This window comes from Acanthochromis polyacanthus, chromosome 11 (assembly GCF_021347895.1).
Source record: "Acanthochromis polyacanthus isolate Apoly-LR-REF ecotype Palm Island chromosome 11, KAUST_Apoly_ChrSc, whole genome shotgun sequence".
Lineage (NCBI taxonomy): Eukaryota > Metazoa > Chordata > Actinopteri > Pomacentridae > Acanthochromis > Acanthochromis polyacanthus.
In genome coordinates this window covers 12148252-12164992 of record NC_067123.1, presented here as the reverse complement: position 1 = coordinate 12164992, position 16741 = coordinate 12148252, and the positions used below count along the sequence as shown (strand labels likewise).

General features: G+C 38.5%; 1 protein-coding gene and 1 long non-coding RNA gene across 5 annotated transcripts in view; one reads left to right on the top strand and one right to left on the bottom strand.

The window, feature by feature from the left end:
- The window catches only part of LOC110956776 (uncharacterized), a 53926-nt gene extending 44926 nt beyond the window's left edge, over positions 1 to 9000 (bottom strand). The window contains exons 1-4 of one of the 3 annotated variants that reach the window (XR_007944983.1): positions 8440 to 9000; positions 6893 to 6974; positions 4149 to 4395; positions 356 to 3930 (exon numbers count right to left, since the gene is read on the bottom strand). This is a non-coding gene — a long non-coding RNA (uncharacterized LOC110956776). Of the gene's footprint in view, positions 1 to 355; positions 3931 to 4148; positions 4396 to 6892; positions 6975 to 8439 lie in introns of those variants that run through there. The other 2 variants (XR_007944981.1, XR_007944982.1) reach the window with 2 other exon arrangements.
- Positions 1 to 16741, top strand: part of LOC110956762 (F-actin-uncapping protein LRRC16A) — a 57470-nt gene that overhangs the window by 20386 nt on the left and 20343 nt on the right. Inside the window, exons 4-17 of one of the 2 annotated variants that reach the window (XM_022202467.2) lie at positions 3914 to 3973; positions 4278 to 4399; positions 5418 to 5515; positions 5612 to 5682; positions 6912 to 6985; positions 9454 to 9529; positions 9698 to 9786; positions 9979 to 10073; positions 13581 to 13667; positions 13757 to 13860; positions 14743 to 14820; positions 14985 to 15061; positions 15322 to 15426; positions 16617 to 16686. In XM_022202467.2, the coding sequence (XP_022058159.2) occupies positions 3914 to 3973; positions 4278 to 4399; positions 5418 to 5515; positions 5612 to 5682; positions 6912 to 6985; positions 9454 to 9529; positions 9698 to 9786; positions 9979 to 10073; positions 13581 to 13667; positions 13757 to 13860; positions 14743 to 14820; positions 14985 to 15061; positions 15322 to 15426; positions 16617 to 16686 (1206 nt within the window). Of the gene's footprint in view, positions 1 to 3913; positions 3974 to 4277; positions 4400 to 5417; positions 5516 to 5611; positions 5683 to 6911; positions 6986 to 9453; positions 9530 to 9697; positions 9787 to 9978; positions 10074 to 13580; positions 13668 to 13756; positions 13861 to 14742; positions 14821 to 14984; positions 15062 to 15321; positions 15427 to 16616; positions 16687 to 16741 lie in introns of those variants that run through there. The other variant, XM_051955096.1, reaches the window with a different exon arrangement.

The window sequence follows — 16741 nt, the reverse complement described above, 5'->3', positions numbered from 1 at the left end:
AAAGAATTTACACGCTGACTGTAAAAAATTAATTTTTTTTTTTAAAAACAGCCTGAACTGCTCACTATGTCCACTTCAAAAACCTGTATTTTGCCCACAAATGTACACTGTTTTGCTGTATTTAAATAATTAGATTATTTTTGTCTAATTTTTTTTACAGATAGTTGCAATTATTTCACTTTTTTCAGTTTTCAACGTAACAGCATATTGCCATTTTTAGCACATTTTTTTTCTGGCAACCTTTCAACACAATTTCTCTTTTTGTGGGATTTTTTTTGCAGTGTATGGTATGGTCAATAATTTGTCAAAAGTTGAACAGTTTCAAACTTTCTGTGCACAACTTGTCACACTGAGCAATGCAAAATGAGGTTAATGATTTCTCAAAGTCTAAAAAACCAACATGTGCATGCCTCTTAGAGCGTATTTAAAACTGTTGGATGACACATCGTAGGTAATAAATTCAGTTCAAAAACAGCAACAACTGCAACTCTGATAACCTCTGAATAAAAATCTGTTGAGCAACAGTTTCCAGCTCAGCCAGCTGACCCCTGATCTGTTGTTCCAGAGTGGGCCAGTGGTTTTTCTAACTCTGAGAGGGGCTGAAACAGAGGCTGGTTTGTTCCTCAGTGTGTTCTGTCCCAGCAGAGGCAGAAAAAAAAGACAATGGAGGAATTTAACAGCTGGCAAGGAGAGCAGGGGAGGGAGCACTGCCTCTCTGTGCCTTTCCCTCTCTTCCTCTACAGTTCATTCCTGACTTTTTCATTCCTTTTATCTGCTGTTTATTTAATCCACTCTCTCCCACTTCTTCATCTTTCTGCTGTGTGCCTGTGTGATTTTTTTTTCATTCTCTCCCTTGGTTTCACTATCTTTTTTGTTCCTCCATCTCCCCCCCTCCGTCTTTGTTTTTCTCCCTCTTTTCCCTCCGTCACACTTGTTCTCTTTGGCAGCGAGTTGAGACCACACAATTATTTTTACTTTCTGGATTCAAAAGGAAATGTGCGCGAGGGCACGACTCTGCTCCAGACATTTGTTCTGCAGACTATTTGCAGCTTGTGTTTTTTACATTCTTGTTGTCTCTGTGATTTTTTTTCCCCCTTTTCCTCTCTCCTTAGGTTTTGTTCAGGTCTTTATAAAAACAGCTCCTTATCAGTAAGGGTTCCTCTGTCTTTTTGATATAATAACTGTGATTCACTCACAGATTCCTCACTGGTAAATTGCTGATAGTGTAAATTGCACAGTGTAGAGCTGCTCATTAGTGAAGTGAAAAGTGTGTTTGGAGGTTATTGTGACACAGCAAACTCTCTGTTGCTTCACTTCAAAACATGTTGGAGCTTGACCAGTCAGCTCAATCGACCTGAAAAAAGAGATACGGCATGGCTTATTTAGCAAAACCGAAACTATTGATGTTAACCAAGGAGCTGCAGCAATGAAACATAATGTTTTTCTGAGCAATAAAGCTCTAAACCCCAAAACCTGCTGGTTAAAATGCATGTTTGTTTTTTTAAATTGCCATATTGACACTAGAAATTATAAAAACGGAAAGAGACATCAGATTTTTGGTCTAATCATGTGTGAGTTCTGTTAGGAAAAATGACTAAATCTCAGCTTCAAAGTCATAATATTTCATCATTTTTATTCTACATGTCTCATTAAGAACTTAACCAATATAGATTCATTAAAAAAATTCTGTCCTTCTCAGCTAAGATGAATAGTCATATGACAATAATTGTGTAACTTTTCCGCTGAACTGCAGGCAGTGTTTACACAGAACAAAGTGTGGAAACAAATTAAAAATGCAACCTTTAAAATAAAAAACAATACAGTATTGGTAACACTTATGGACACAAAACATTCTACATCATTTTTTAATTAGTGTAAAATAAATGGTCAGCTAAATTCAACATAGTTTTTTTTCTTCTTTTTTTTTTTTAAGTCCACCGCTGGAAGCTGTCTTTGTGCATAGAAACAGTCCCTCCAGGAATTCGCGTTGTTGCGATCGCGCGAATTCACGCGAAATCAACCAATCTCTGCAAATTTTGCGCGGCCTTGCAATTTTGTTCAATCACCGCAACTTTCCCGCAATTTTGGCCCGCCTCCCGTGAGTTCCACCAATCATAGCAGCTCCCAGCGCAAACCTAATGCACGTACGTCACCGAATTCACTTCCTGTTTATGGTATGAAGATGCAGACATGTGCGATACTAATGTCTCTCATTTACCAACAAAAATTACTGCTGAAGACCGTGATAAACAATTAATTCACTGATGTTCTTCACCAAAGCGGAGGTAAACTGTTGTACAGCCGTGCAATATTGTGGTGGAATACAAAAAAGAAAAAATCATCGATTGATACACACTTTTTTAAAAACATGAAACACATTAGAACGGCTGAAATGAGCGGACAACAGACCAGACAAATCACCATGATGGAAACTGTTGCATCCAGATTCATTAGAGCACTGAAAGAATGAAGGTAAATTAGATTAATTATTCCACCAAAGAACATGGCGGAGTTATGTGACGATCAGCGTGTGTGAATCATTGCTCTGTTACCCACATCACTAAAAACAGACTCAGGGATTTGATAGAAGTTCTCAGGGTCGGTCAGAAATGGCACAAGGACCAAATGATTAGACTTCGGCAGGGATACAGCTTAAAGTTTGGATCAACGGATTTGTTAAGGATTCATAACGGCACGGCGTCTGGTAGTGGCACGGTAATCGTGGCAACAAGTGAACGCTATCTCAGCGACCTACTGACGATCACATGATTGTGATCCTACAACAAATCTACCACAGTGGACGTATCGGAAATGACACAAGGAACAACTGATTAAATTGTGGGGGTGTTTCTGAGTCCTTTCAATTCTTGTCGCCCCCTGCATAGTTAGGTCACGTCATATTAAACCAGTATCTGGCTGCTGCTAATGTCCCACCATGGTGTGCCAGCTTTTGTGGAAATGGGTTGGAACGTTCAATAATTAATTTCAGAATAAATGTTATCAATTACAGTGTTTAAACATGTTCAACAAGCTGGAAAAAATGCAGCTTTTTAGCAATTGTCACTGTCTCCCGCAATTTTATCACAATAAATAAGCTTAAAACATCGCAACTTTTATCGCAATTTTTTAGAAAAGCTGCCGCGAATTCAGGCATTTTCGGTCGCAGCAATCATGAAAAACATCCGCAAAATCCTGGAGGGACTGATAGAAGCGTCATCATATTGAAACAGGAAAGGGCCTTCCTCAAATTTGTACCCTCTACTGTCTTTACTGCACTAATGTGATTTAGCATGAAGATTTTCTATGACCTATGTAACTAAGGAACCTAAGTAAGAAAATGTGTCCAAAAAAGAAAAGTAATGTACTATGTGTGTGTTAGAAGTTGTGGCCAGTCAGGAAGTAGCTGTTAGAACTGCATTTGAAGTACTTTTAAAAATATGTCACATGTTTTTCTTCTGTGTCTTCATTTTTTGTTTTATTGTCATACTTTATTCTGTTAAGCAGTCACAAAACTGTGCCGCTCAGAAGCTCAGCATATGAACACATTTAAGTGCTTCTATATGGAACACGGTCTACTCTAGTAGACACAAATATGTGTTTTACATATATATATATATGTGTGTGTGTGTGCATCACCTGAAGTTCATGAAAGATTTTACATACACACTGTCTGTTTCTGGTCAGATATTTCCTGGGAAAGTCTCCTAGTTCTCATAAGGAGATATACATGTAATCAGTGTTGTTTTTAGTTCATATTGTGCAGAACAAGATCTCCTTTGAGACGCATAACTTCTTAATTTGTTGTTTGTCTTATCAGAGCTCAGTGTGTCCCCCTTGTGCCGTAGTTACCTCTGTGAATAAGATGTGGAAACAGAAGATTAACTCCATGTATTTACACAATCTGTGTCTTCAGGTCGAACACTCCTTCAGCTATTTGGATATCCAAGGAATCAGCAGCAACAAGCCCACACAGGTACACACACAAACAAACAAAAAGCAGCTTTGAAACTTTAGTGTTGCGTTATTGTTCTCCTATATTTCTGACATAGAGGCACACACCTGGGCCACAAAATGCTAATGCACACACACACATGTTGCAGAACTTAGAATGAGTAAAAGGTGAAATGAAATGCGCTGCATTGAATCACCTGAATTCACCTCCTCAGGCTGTTTCATGGAAGCCAGATCATAAGGAGGCATGGAGTTTCCAGATTTTATCACCACAGGCGTTGTGAGTTGTTCTCGTCACGTTCCTTTGTGGTTGTCGCCCCCTGCAGGTGGTGCTGGAGTATGAACGGGGGCCATGGAGCCTCCGGTTAGGCTCGGCAGAGGAAGTGGACGAGGTGATCGCTCACATCGGCAGCTGTCTGCACCAGATCTGCCCCTCTGGCTCCCCTGTGTAGGTAGAACGCACAGTGGAGCTTCAGAGTGGTGAAAAAACAAGAAACAAACTATTTCAATGCTTAATAATTCAAGGATGTGTTTATTCATCAAAGGCATTAGAATCAAGATTTTATGCTTTTTAAAATGTTTTTAACAATTTATAATGATGTGCAGTTACAGGCATGAAGGTAATCCTCTGAACTCTGAGTAGGTTTTTTTGTTTGTTTGTTTTATTTTGCTCCTGTCACATTTTTTTATAATTGTTTTCTGTGCAGTTTAACAAAGCTATGTTTTTAATTTTTTGCGACTTAGCCGAAAAGTGATTAAATTGTAGCTACATTGCTGCTGGTCACAGCTGAGTCAAATTTGTCTTCCAAATTGTACTGGGGAGCACAAAGTGTTTTTTTTTTTTAAATTTATTACACAGCATGGTATATTTTTTGTGAGTCACTGTTTTGATGACATATCACAATTATAAGTTTAGATTTGATTCGAGTTTCCAATTGAGTGGCACATCAGACATGAGGAAAGCTGAAAATCCTACAGTTCTCTTCATTTCTGCTTATGATAAATTGGCCGTTTTAAACAAACAAACAAAAAAAAACATAATGTGCCTTTTAAGCTCACCAGCATGTTCTGGGGTTCAGATGGTTAATAATTAATATTTTTTATTAAAGTCAATTAAAAACTGTAATGAGCCTGTTACTTCATTTTAAGAGGAATAATGTTTCTCCCTCCTCATATGTTTCAATTATTTACTGCTTCTCCTAGTCCTACCTCATAGTAAACAGAATATGTTTGACCTTGAGACTGTCAGTGAGATAAAACAAGCATATTGAATATGTTGCAGAATATTTAAGACTAATGGATTAATTGTTGAGTTTAGTCCTGACTTGCTTTTCTGAGATGCAGTATTTAGATGTTTTGAAACTGACTTTTGGTTTGTGAAATTAAACCCTAACCCTAACCCTTATAAATGGATGTTTTCTATTCTATCTTTCTCTTCCTCTCTCCTTGCTCTCTCTGTAAGGAAGGAAGGTGATGAGGAAGTTGACTTTGAAGCCTCCAGACAGGACAGCCGCCCTCCAGGCCAAATGGGGCGAACAGGGCTCGGCTGACCTGGGACCCTGCGGTAAATCATCCTTAAAGTTTTACAAATGCACTGGGTCAAGTTGTTTGAAATGCCTGTATTTAAGTGCTTAAACGTTATTTGCATCACTCTTTGCAGGCGGTTTCTCACACCAATACTGGTGTGTTTGTGATTACTTGGGTCTGCCGTACAGAGAAGAGGTCCAGTGGGTCAGTGTTTACTTTACTCTGCCTCTTTCTGCTACTAGTGCTTTCTTCCTCTGCATAATTCATTCTTTAAAGAATGTGTTTCATTTTTGTTTTTATTATTTTGGCTTCTGTTTTCTCACTTCTCCTTATTTGATCCCTTTTACTGCTTTGCTTCTTGTTGTTTGTTCTGCTTCTTTTCCCTTCTACTCCTTCATCCACTTCTTTACCTTCTGAAGCAGTTTCAGGGCTTTTTTTTTGTGCCTGTTGCATTATTCCGCATTGTGGGTTCATTTTTCATTGCAATATAAAGTATTGCACCTCTATGGAAACAGCACAGTCACGGCCAGAAGTAGAGAGAGCTCATACATGTCCTCTGTGCAGTATAACACTGTTAGAATGCCATAAATCATAAAAAGGCACCACGAAAGTTGCAGTTCTTTATTTTCCAAAATTGAAAAGAAAGAACTGAAACATTTTAAATTTATCTACAAACTTGTCTTCTCTCTGCTGTGTGAAGGCATAGCCTAAAGTTCACCTGTGAGTCTTTGACTTCTTATCATCTGACTGTTTGTTGGAGCTGAGTTTCTAATTGTTTCACCATTGTGCTAAGGAGTGAATAATTTATTGTTTCTTACAGAATCAGTTCAGTGTAAACACTACATTTTATGGCAAATTTTTGAATGGAATGTAGAATCAAAAGTGATTTTGATGAAATATCACTCTTTTAAGCTTAGATTTTGTCCATTTTCCTGACAGACTGACACATTACTAAGAAACTAACTACTAATTAGTAGTTCAAGGTCCTTTTATAGTTGAGAAATCTTATTATTCCTTCTCTTTTTGCAGTTTGTACCGCTGATAAATTCAAAACTGCTGGCAGACTTTAGGGTTCAGAGGGTTCACAGTTTCCTTTTTTTGTTTAGTTTTTTTTTTTTTTTTTTAACTCCGCTGCGTCTTCTGCTTGTGTTTATACAGCTAAATCTGATCTATTCTTTTTTTTTTTTTTTTTGCTGTTTGAGATGAAGCAGTAAGCTTTAGCATGTCTGCTAGAGCTGCATCTGCATTTTTCATCTATTTTTATTTACTTACTTCCTTACTTACTAAGCTACCCTGCTGTATGCCTCTGACTCTTTACTGCTTTGCACTTGAATAGGTTTGCATACAAGTTTGTTGTGCATGTACATGTTCTATTCTCTTCAGTTCAGTTATTTTCTATTCTATTCTGTCTCACCTGCTCTCTTTTTTTCCAGGATGTAGACACCATCTATCTCACCCAGGACACCAGAGAGCTCAACCTGCAGGACTTTGTTCACCTGGAGAACAGGTACACACACCAGTCAACACCCTCGTATGTTACTTTGACTGCAGTTTTCAAAATTTTGCCCAATGTGGACCAATTTTATCTTTGCTTTAGCCACTGTGGGTAGTAATGTGTTCTTGCTTTGATTTTCCTGTTTCCAAGGCAAGACTTGCACAGACAGTTTCTCCAATAAAACAAAGTATGGCTTTTCTTAATTTATTGTGGTATCACAGTTTTGTAAAACTGCTAAAGAGCACCAATAATATTGCAAAGGGTACAGAAACTTTACAGTTCTCATCAGCTTGACTTAACCTAAATTTTACCAAACCTAAGATTGGAGTGTTTCTGCTGATAGTGTTTAAAATATAATAATGTACAAATACATAGAGACAAGTTGAGGTTAAAAAGTGGTTGATGGGTAAAGTGTTTGTGGTGGTGTATTTTATCAACACATATCACTTTCCACGAACGAGAGCCACTTGATATTCGTTGGGTTCTTGTAGCTTGTCGTCAAACTGACACATCAGTGCGGCCTCTTACATATATGTAAATGACCTAACTTCAAGACAAGTGTGTGTTCATCTTTATTTCTGCTCTTATTGAAGATTTAGAGCACAAAAATACACTTGAATTACATGAACATGAAATTATTATGATCATTTCTGTTGCAGCTACATACTGTTGAAATGTCAGATTGTTAAGCAACTTTGTGTTATGCTAATGGTTGCAGCAGCATTAGCAATAACGTTCCTTTAGAGAAATAACCCTATGCAAATGACATATCGGTGTTAAATGTTATCTGGAAACAGTTGTTGATCCTTAGGGCCAGTAACCCCCTAATTAACTTATTCAGCTGTCAGGGAATCACTGGACCAGCTCTCCATCCTACGGGTCTGGTTCTACTGCCCCCTGAGATCTAGCTCAGAGGGATGCTGCAGAACTGTTAAGCTGGTAGACGAGGAAAATTCACCTAGCTTTCTCACTGCCTACATCCAGACGCCTATCCCTGCTTCCTCTGATAATTAATTTAACGGAGTAGCCACTTCGGTATAGTTAAACTTAATCACCAGTCACGCCTGTTAACGGCAGCTTTTCCTCTCATGGATCTTGCACTTGGTAAGTTGCTAGGTTTAATTCAGAGATTATGGACATATAGACAACCTCTAGGATATGTTTATACCGGGCCAACCTGGCCCCTATAATTAGGTAACCTTTCAGAACCTCTACTATTGTTATGCACGCAGTAATCTGACTTTCTACCACCAGGAAAAATATTCATAATTAGTGACTGTGATAGGGATAAAGTGAATTTCCAATCTGTTAACTTTAATTGCAGGAAAAATGTTTATTATATTTTAGCAAGGGCGTAGCAATAGCTCTTAATCATCAGACAATTAATCAAACATCAATATTCTTTCAATTGTTTAACACAACTCGTAAGTGGAACTATGCTTTCATAAAAGAGAAGTAATAATCACCCAGAATATGTAATTTAGAGGGAGAGAGCAGCCGGCTTGGCCGTAGTCGACTCCTCTCCTGAAACCCGACAAGTGTTTGAGACCCGCCGGGGCCCAGGGGGAGGTGGACGGGGGTCCGGACCAGATTTAGATCTGCATATATCCATTTTTGTTGTTTGGGCCAGTAAAAACTTTGTAAATCCATTCCGGTGTTATTCCTCACATGGAAAATAGAGTTCAGTAATGTTCCTTCAGACAGCATTATTTCCAGATCACAGTTCTGTAATCCTCAATGTAGAAAGAGCAGTTCCTTTAATCAATAATTCCAATAGAACAGTTATTCCTTTGCAGATCATGTTGAATTCCCCGTCCGAGTTACGTGATAAAATCCCCTTAGCTCAGGGCATTTCTACCCTGGTTTGCATCAAGCGACTGTCACCCAACGACTCCCAACTTGCGTCTCGATCAGATGTAATTTATAGTTTACTGAACCTTATGCATATGCAATGACTCCATGATCTCATACTAAATTAATTTGAGCAATAACTTCACTACACTTGTACCATGCACCGACCGCATGGACACTTCCACTTTTAAGGAACTGAAACTATCTGTTTCGGACTGTCCAGACAGCCCATCTTGCCCCCCCCCCCCCCCCCCCCCCCCCCCCCCCCGATCTCTCCTGTCTGCAGCTCAGCACAGGCTCCTGATCAGGAAATGGAAAAACAGATGTCAGCCTCTAACTGTCGCTGACATCCCATTGTGCAATCTTTTGGACAATGTGTACAGACTCATCACAGTCACTGCTCGCCCATGTTAAACACCCATAACAGTAATTTTCTTGAACATCACAGTCTGAAAATGCATTTTTATCAACCTTCGTATTCATGGTATTTAATATCAGTTTAGTATATCTGGCAGCTTAATTTCTTTAGTAAGAGTTTCTGAACAAAGGAGCATAAATAAAATGTATTGTTATTATAACTCCGTAGAATACAGACACTGTATCTGAAACCATTTTTATTTTCCCTCCAGGGATTTGGTGGCGATCATCGCAGCTTTAGAATACAACCAGTGGTTCACCAAACTCTCCACCAAAGACTACAAACTGGTAAACTCCCGCAGTTCAGTTATACTCCTTCTACCATTAGTAAAAAAAACTGTACACCTCTGTTGTCCATGTTTTGTATTTTTTGAATTATTGTTATTAACATATCAATAAAGTACTAATTGAATTGTTACCTCCAGCTACTAAAACAAAAGTGAAATATTTTTCCAGTCAGCAGATGTTTGTGACCAGATTTTCAAAGTGGTGGCTCGGTCCAACAGACTGGAAGAGCTGGTTTTGGACAACGCTGGACTCAGAAGGTCAGAGGTCAAATAGGAAAGTTGACATTCCTGTGTTTTGTGCATAAATCTTGGTCACATTTTTAAAAAGTGAGCAGTTTGAAATCAGGACAATGAGCCTGAGCTTGTTGATAGTGTGTGACAAAAGTGATCCAGATATTTGTTAAATTTGGCTGCTAAAACTAACCTGTTGTTTCTGCTCTCTCTCTCCAGTGATTTTGCCCAGAAACTGGCCAATGCTCTGTCACATAATCCTGCCTCCACACTCCACACACTCATCCTGAGCAACAACTCACTGGAGGACAAAGGTTAAAAAATTTGCACCCACCCACACATCACACTCAGACAAAGCTGATTTTTTATTTTTTTTGTGTATGCAAGGTTTGGCATATCCTTACAAGTTGTAATATTGAAACTGATGAGATACTGTTCTTGATATTTCACATTAGATTGATAGATTTCTTCTTGCTTCCACAGTATGACAATATTTAATGACTTTGATGATTGCTTACTGATTTCAGTTTTCACAATTGTTCATCTGTCTTGGATTTTAGTCAACCAAGTAACACTCAAAATGACCTGGGGCCTCATTTATTAGACCCTCCCGAAAAACGCCATTATGCGATCACATGAATTCCCGCATTAATCACCAAAATGCCGCTGATTATGTGGGGGTCAATTATTTCCCAAAAGGTCGCATAATCTCCGCAAAACAGCGCAAAATTCCCGCAAGAGTCTCATATTTCCACGAAAAAAGAAAAAGAAATATGCGGGTCCCGCTTGATTTCACAATTCCCGCATAAAATGAGAAAACTATAACCAATATAAATGGAGTTGTGAGTGAGTTTTTATGTGACGCCCGGCCTGACGTCATCAGTTTGCGCATTCACACACACACTAGAAGCATGAGCTGATACGGAGCACGGCGCTCAGAGATGAAAAACAAGAATGGCGAATGCTCAAAGACCACATTTACCAACAAATATTTCAGCCAGAGACCGGGCAAAACAGTACCCAGATTTACTGCACGAAAGTGGGGGGAAACTGTTTTGCACCCCGTGTAACATCGTTCTGGAGCACCGAAGAAAATCAACCCTGTTGCAGCACTTCTCCACAACTTCTCCAGGAAGTGTGCTGTGTGAGTGCACTGTGTGGGTGGGTGTGTGTGTGAGTGAAGGAGCGCACCGGGGTGTGTATGCGAGTGTGTGGTTAAACCCCAATTACAATTTCTTAAAAAATGAATAGGAAAGTGTTTTAACCTCAGTAAGGGATGTGTGTGTCCTAGTAACAGGATGTAGGAGAAGAATCACCTTTTTTTTCCCCAATGCTTACATATTTCGCATCTTTTTGCATATTTAACAACTATTCGCTTACTTTGCAACTTTCCACAATTTCCCCGCATAAAATGGCATAAAAACCCCGCATATTTATTCACATAATCAAGGATTTTAGCCCACGGAATCAAGGATTTTTGCCCGCGTTTTTCTGGAGGGTCTAATTTATAAAACATTGCGTAGGATCCATACTAAAAGTTTGCATACGCCGAAAATCTGAAATAGGCGTACACCAAAAAATATTCTGATTTATAAAACTGTGCGTACGCACAGCTACACGCAATTTCCTTTTTATAAATCACACTCCAGCTGGAAGATTCCGCAGGTGGATCCACCTCACATTCCGCCCACAACACACCCAGATTTTACCATGAATGGTCAATGCAAAGTAACTTATGAATGACTCTGCATATAAATAAGCTGCTGATCCACGGCATTTTACGCAGCGCCGGCCTGCAGTCTTTTCCCTACACTGCTGTGCGTCAGGATGAATGAATCATGTGTTGACCCAGACCACCCTGCCACTAAATTTGTTATGATCATGTCCGATGTACAAATAAGTTGTACACTGATTGAATGTACATTTTTTCGGTTCACAAAGACAAATTCATTTTCACTTGGAGCCCTTACAGCAACATGAGTGCAGTCAGTTACGCCGATTACATTTGGGAAACCGGACATTGTTGCAAATTGCCGTTTAATGTTGGGCTGTTCACCCACAGTGTAAGGAAACCTGATGTATTGACTGGTCATGTTTATAATGTCATCCAAAACAGCTGGCATTATTGTGCTGAGGGATGGTTGTGATATCCCAGACGCAAAGGACATCATTTAACTGTATATCAGACCCAAACGGGATTTAGACAACAATATAACCTCATATTCTTCATATAAAACACATACCTGTCGGCCAATTCCAGCTGGAAGGAGCCGGTCACCAGAAACCCCCAAGTCTGTACCGGGATGGCGTGGTTTCGGCGGGTGGGTCTGTCTAAGACAGGGCCCAGTTCAGCACATAGATCCAAGAGCACTGCTCTAGGAAATCAAAATCGGCTTATTAGCCAGTCATCATCAATGGCCAGGAAGTCCCCGTGATCCCTAAAATCTCTCTCCATTCTTATCTACCATTTATTGACTTCCAGCAATGCCAGCGCATCCATTGTGCCACATTACTGTCACACGCTATTTATCCGCTTGATCAGCGATTGGACTGATTGTCACATGCCTTGTCCCGATTAGTAATCAATCAGTGCCACTCACCCCTCTATATCATTTGAAGATGGAAGTTTGATATATTAACATAGTTCTGCAAATACAGTAAAATGGTGCACTATAGGAACATCTGCAACAATGAGGGTTTATGATTATCCGGCTCTACAAGTCTAATATGTGCATCAAGGTTGGTGCCCCGGTGCGCATATTCTCACATGAAGTTTGTTTTTATAAATTACAACCTTTGCGTAGAAATTGGTGTACGTAACTTTCTAGCCCTGTTTTGTGCTTATGCAAGCTTTATAAATGAGGCCCCTGAACAGTATACAAATGATATACAAAAATACGCAAAATTAACAGAAAAACATACAAATATTCTGCTAAAATACACAAAATGGCCAAAAAACATGTAAACTCACAAAAACACAAAAAACATCCACAAATCTGTAAAAAAAAAGAGTTAGAAACATCCAAAATAACATAAATTACATTAAGAACGACAAGAAAACAATTACATGTATTACAAAAATATACAAAAGAGGCAAAAAAAAGCTTACTAATAAAATTTAAAAATACAAAAGATGGCAAAAAAAGACATTGAAATCCAGCACAAAAATATGCATATTAACCAAGAAATATGCAAAACAATCACAATAACGCCAGAAAAATCCCCAAAATATACAAATTCACTACACATTTATTCTGTACAACTAAAAAAAACAACCACACAAACATGCAAAATGATGATGCAAAACAAAGTCAAGAGACCAAAAAAAAAAAAAATTAACTACAAAGAAGCAGAAAATTAACAAACATACTAATTTACAATAAAAAAGTAAACACGATGGCCAAAAAACACTTAAAGTATGTAGCAAAATGCAAAACAGTTTCTTTATAACATACTGCTAAACTAGAAAAACATGCAAAATGACTAAGAAATGCCCAAAAAAGCCACAATGACGCCTAAACAACATATAAGTTAACTACAATAATTAACTAAATGAAATATAATCATAGAAATAGGCTACAAAAAGAAGGACAAAAACTGTATAAATGAACACAAAACATCCACGAAAAGTGAGCACAAAAATGACAAAAGAAGAATTTGAGGAATTTACAGTAAATCATTTGTTATGATTTCTGAAATACACCTTGATTTTGGTAGTTTTCTCTCATGCAGGGCTCTCAGGTGAAGTCATGCACCCTCTGGTGGCCATACTTCATAAAGTCTGGTAACTCCAGTCACTGAATGTGTTTTGCTTTCTACAGGTGTTTCTGCTCTGAGCGCTCAGCTCGCTAAACTGCCCATGGGTCTAAAGCACCTGAACCTCTCCAGGACCTCCATGTCTCCCAAAGGTGAAAGCACAGAAATAAACAAAGAAGAAGAAGGTCCTCGTTATTGTCCTGACCTGTTTTTCATAGAGTATGTTTATCATTTGCTGCAGGTGTAAACAGCCTCTGTCAGGCTCTCTGTGCAAACCCAGTCGTGGCCTCCACCCTCACACATCTGGATCTGTCAGGAAACTCACTCAGAGGCGATGACCTTCAGGTATGCCGCCTCCTCTGCTCTCTATCTCACACTGAACTTCTGCACAAACTCTGCAGTACCACTTATTAACCCATCTGAATCCCAAATTGATTTTTTTCTTTTCAAACACTCACTACAACCAAAATGACACTCAAAATGACCTAAAGAACATACAAATGATCTCCAGAAATGACAAAAGATGCACAGATATACTGCAGAAATACACGAAATGACCAAAAAACACATCCACAGATATATGAAAAATAGCGACGGAACATCCAAAACAACCACAATTACACTAAAAACGACAATAAACATTTGCATTTACTACAGAAATATATAGGACCAAATAAATAAGCAGACAAATATCTGTAAACTGGAAACAATAAAAACTCCACAGTCACACAGTTTATTAACCCTCTTAATCCCAAATAGTTTTTGGCTTGTGTGTTTTTCTTTACACTGTCTGCAGTGCAGCCAAAAAGTCTCTGAATTTTAGTCGTGTGACTGCTGGTTGCAGCTGAATCACTAACGGCTTCATAGTTGCATCGAGGAGCAGAGAATTTTTATATTTAACAGAATCTGACCAGTTAAGACGGTTTTACTTATGATAAATTAATACAAGACAGTTTTAGGCTTGAATTTGATGATTTTTTTTTTCCTGTAGAATAGCATTTCACAGATGAGTTGTGAAGAACAGCTGTTAAAAAAAAAAGAATAAAGTTTTATCAAGATAACATGGCTTTCATAACCACCTGGCAGGTTTTGAGGTTCAGTAAACACTGGACAGTTTTAGAAATAGATATCACTTAATCTGCAATCATACCTGTCCTTAAATTTCTGAATAGTGTGGACTGTTTGTGTGATGTTTGTGCGGATGTGTTTGTTTTTTTATCTTTTCAGAATCTTCACAGTTTCCTGAGTCACTCTAACTGTCTGGAAACTCTGGATCTATCGAACAGCGACTGCTCTCTGGAGCTGGTAGCAATAGCACACACCTAGAGTTTTTATTCACAAACCCACAACAAAAAATCTACTTTTCTTGACTCTGGTCTCATTGTGATTGCACAGTTGTATCACGTCCATTGTTGTCCAGTTTCTGCTATGCTTCATGCTTCATTGAAGTGATTGTGGCTTTTTTTTAGGTGTGTGCATCGTTGCTCAGAGGATCTTTGAAGCACCTGTCTGTCCTCAACATGTCAAAAACAGTCTTCTCTCACAGGTCAGATGTTAAACTCACACTCATCTATCAGACAGATGATAATTCAGCAACTTTTGTATGATATTAGTACAGATACTTGAGAGCTAATCATAGTATGTCAGATTCTGGATTGTTGGTAGCACTTCTAAGACACCCTAACTTAGAAAATGTTTTCTGATATTTAAATAGTAGCAGTCCAGCTACAGTTGTCACTGTTCTAAATGTACTTGTACTCGCTACTATGTTAATATTAACACATCTCCCTCCTCACACTCGTATAGGAAATGCAAAGAAATCCCGCCATCCTTCAAGCAATTCTTCAGCTGTGCTCAGGCTTTGACTTCTGTCAGTCTGTCAGGAACCAGGCTGCCTCTGGAGGCTCTGAAGTAAGAAAATACCAACAAAATTTGACTTTAACAAGACACACAGATTTGTGGAACACGCTGGTCAGTCAGTGGTCTCCTCAACTCCAAAACACTATTATTCATCTGAAGCTCTGAAAGGCACCAGTGTGCTTTAAAAGTATGGTATCGTTGTAAAATCATTAAAGTGACATCATTTGTCGGAGCCAGAAACTGTGCCAACAGAAAGAATTTTCAGCTTTCTGAAAGTCACTGACCTATTCATCCCTGAGATGCTGTACGACTGGGAAACATAGCCAAGTCTAAGCCTTAAATTATGATATTTTATCAAAATGCCTTCTCAAATTAAAAAAAAAAAATGCTAAAAATGTATCTTTTGATTTATCCAGATTCTGTACAATCTGTACTTTGCAGAGCAACTGAGAAAACATTAGTAACTCAGCTGCAACCCAGCAGTCACACGTCAAAAATTCAGGGATTTTTAGCTGAACTACTCAGAAGAGAGTCAGATATGGAAACAAATTAAAAGTGTAAGTAATTACACATCTATATTATGCAGAGTCACCATCTATTCCAGTATTGACAACAGCTGTGGACACTTTGGAAAAATATTGATTTCATATGTTTTAAATTTTTGTAAAATAACAGATTAAAGAAATTAATTTTTTTCTTTTTTATAATATATTTCATTAGTATTGCATCATACTGCACAGGAGACGTTCTTGAGTTCTCTCTAATTCTAGTCGTGGTTGTTCTGTTTCCATAGAGATGCAGGACTTTAAATTTCAGTGAAAAATAAGCTCACAGTAAAGAGTTCAACAAACTGGACACAGATTTGAACTGGAATAAAATTAGTTTCAGCCCTAGGTTTTGCTTATAAAGGAATCACAGAAATTGTTAAAGCATCTAACTCTTTATCTCCATTCCCTTCATGTGTAATTTGTCAAATGTCACATTCAGAATAAAAAGCAACACAAATTTTCAGTCCCTTAGAATAAAAGACAGTCTCTGGTGAAATTTCAGTATTTTAACCTTAGCATGTCCATGTTGTGTTTTGTACATGCTTGAAGTATGAGCAAAAAAAAGCAGCCATTGTCATGGCCCACTTTGAAACTGCAGTGTACTGATGACAGTCTCAATAATTCAGGCTTTTAAGTTGTGGATACTGCGTGAACACTGACTTGTCTGATTTGTTGGTGGTTTTCTGTCTTCAGGTCGCTGCTGCTGGGACTCGGCTGCAATCCAAACCTCAGTGACGTGTCTCTGGATCTCAGCTGCTGTGAGGTAAAGCTGATGTGAACATCTGCACATAATAAAACGCTGGTTAACCCTCAGAAAC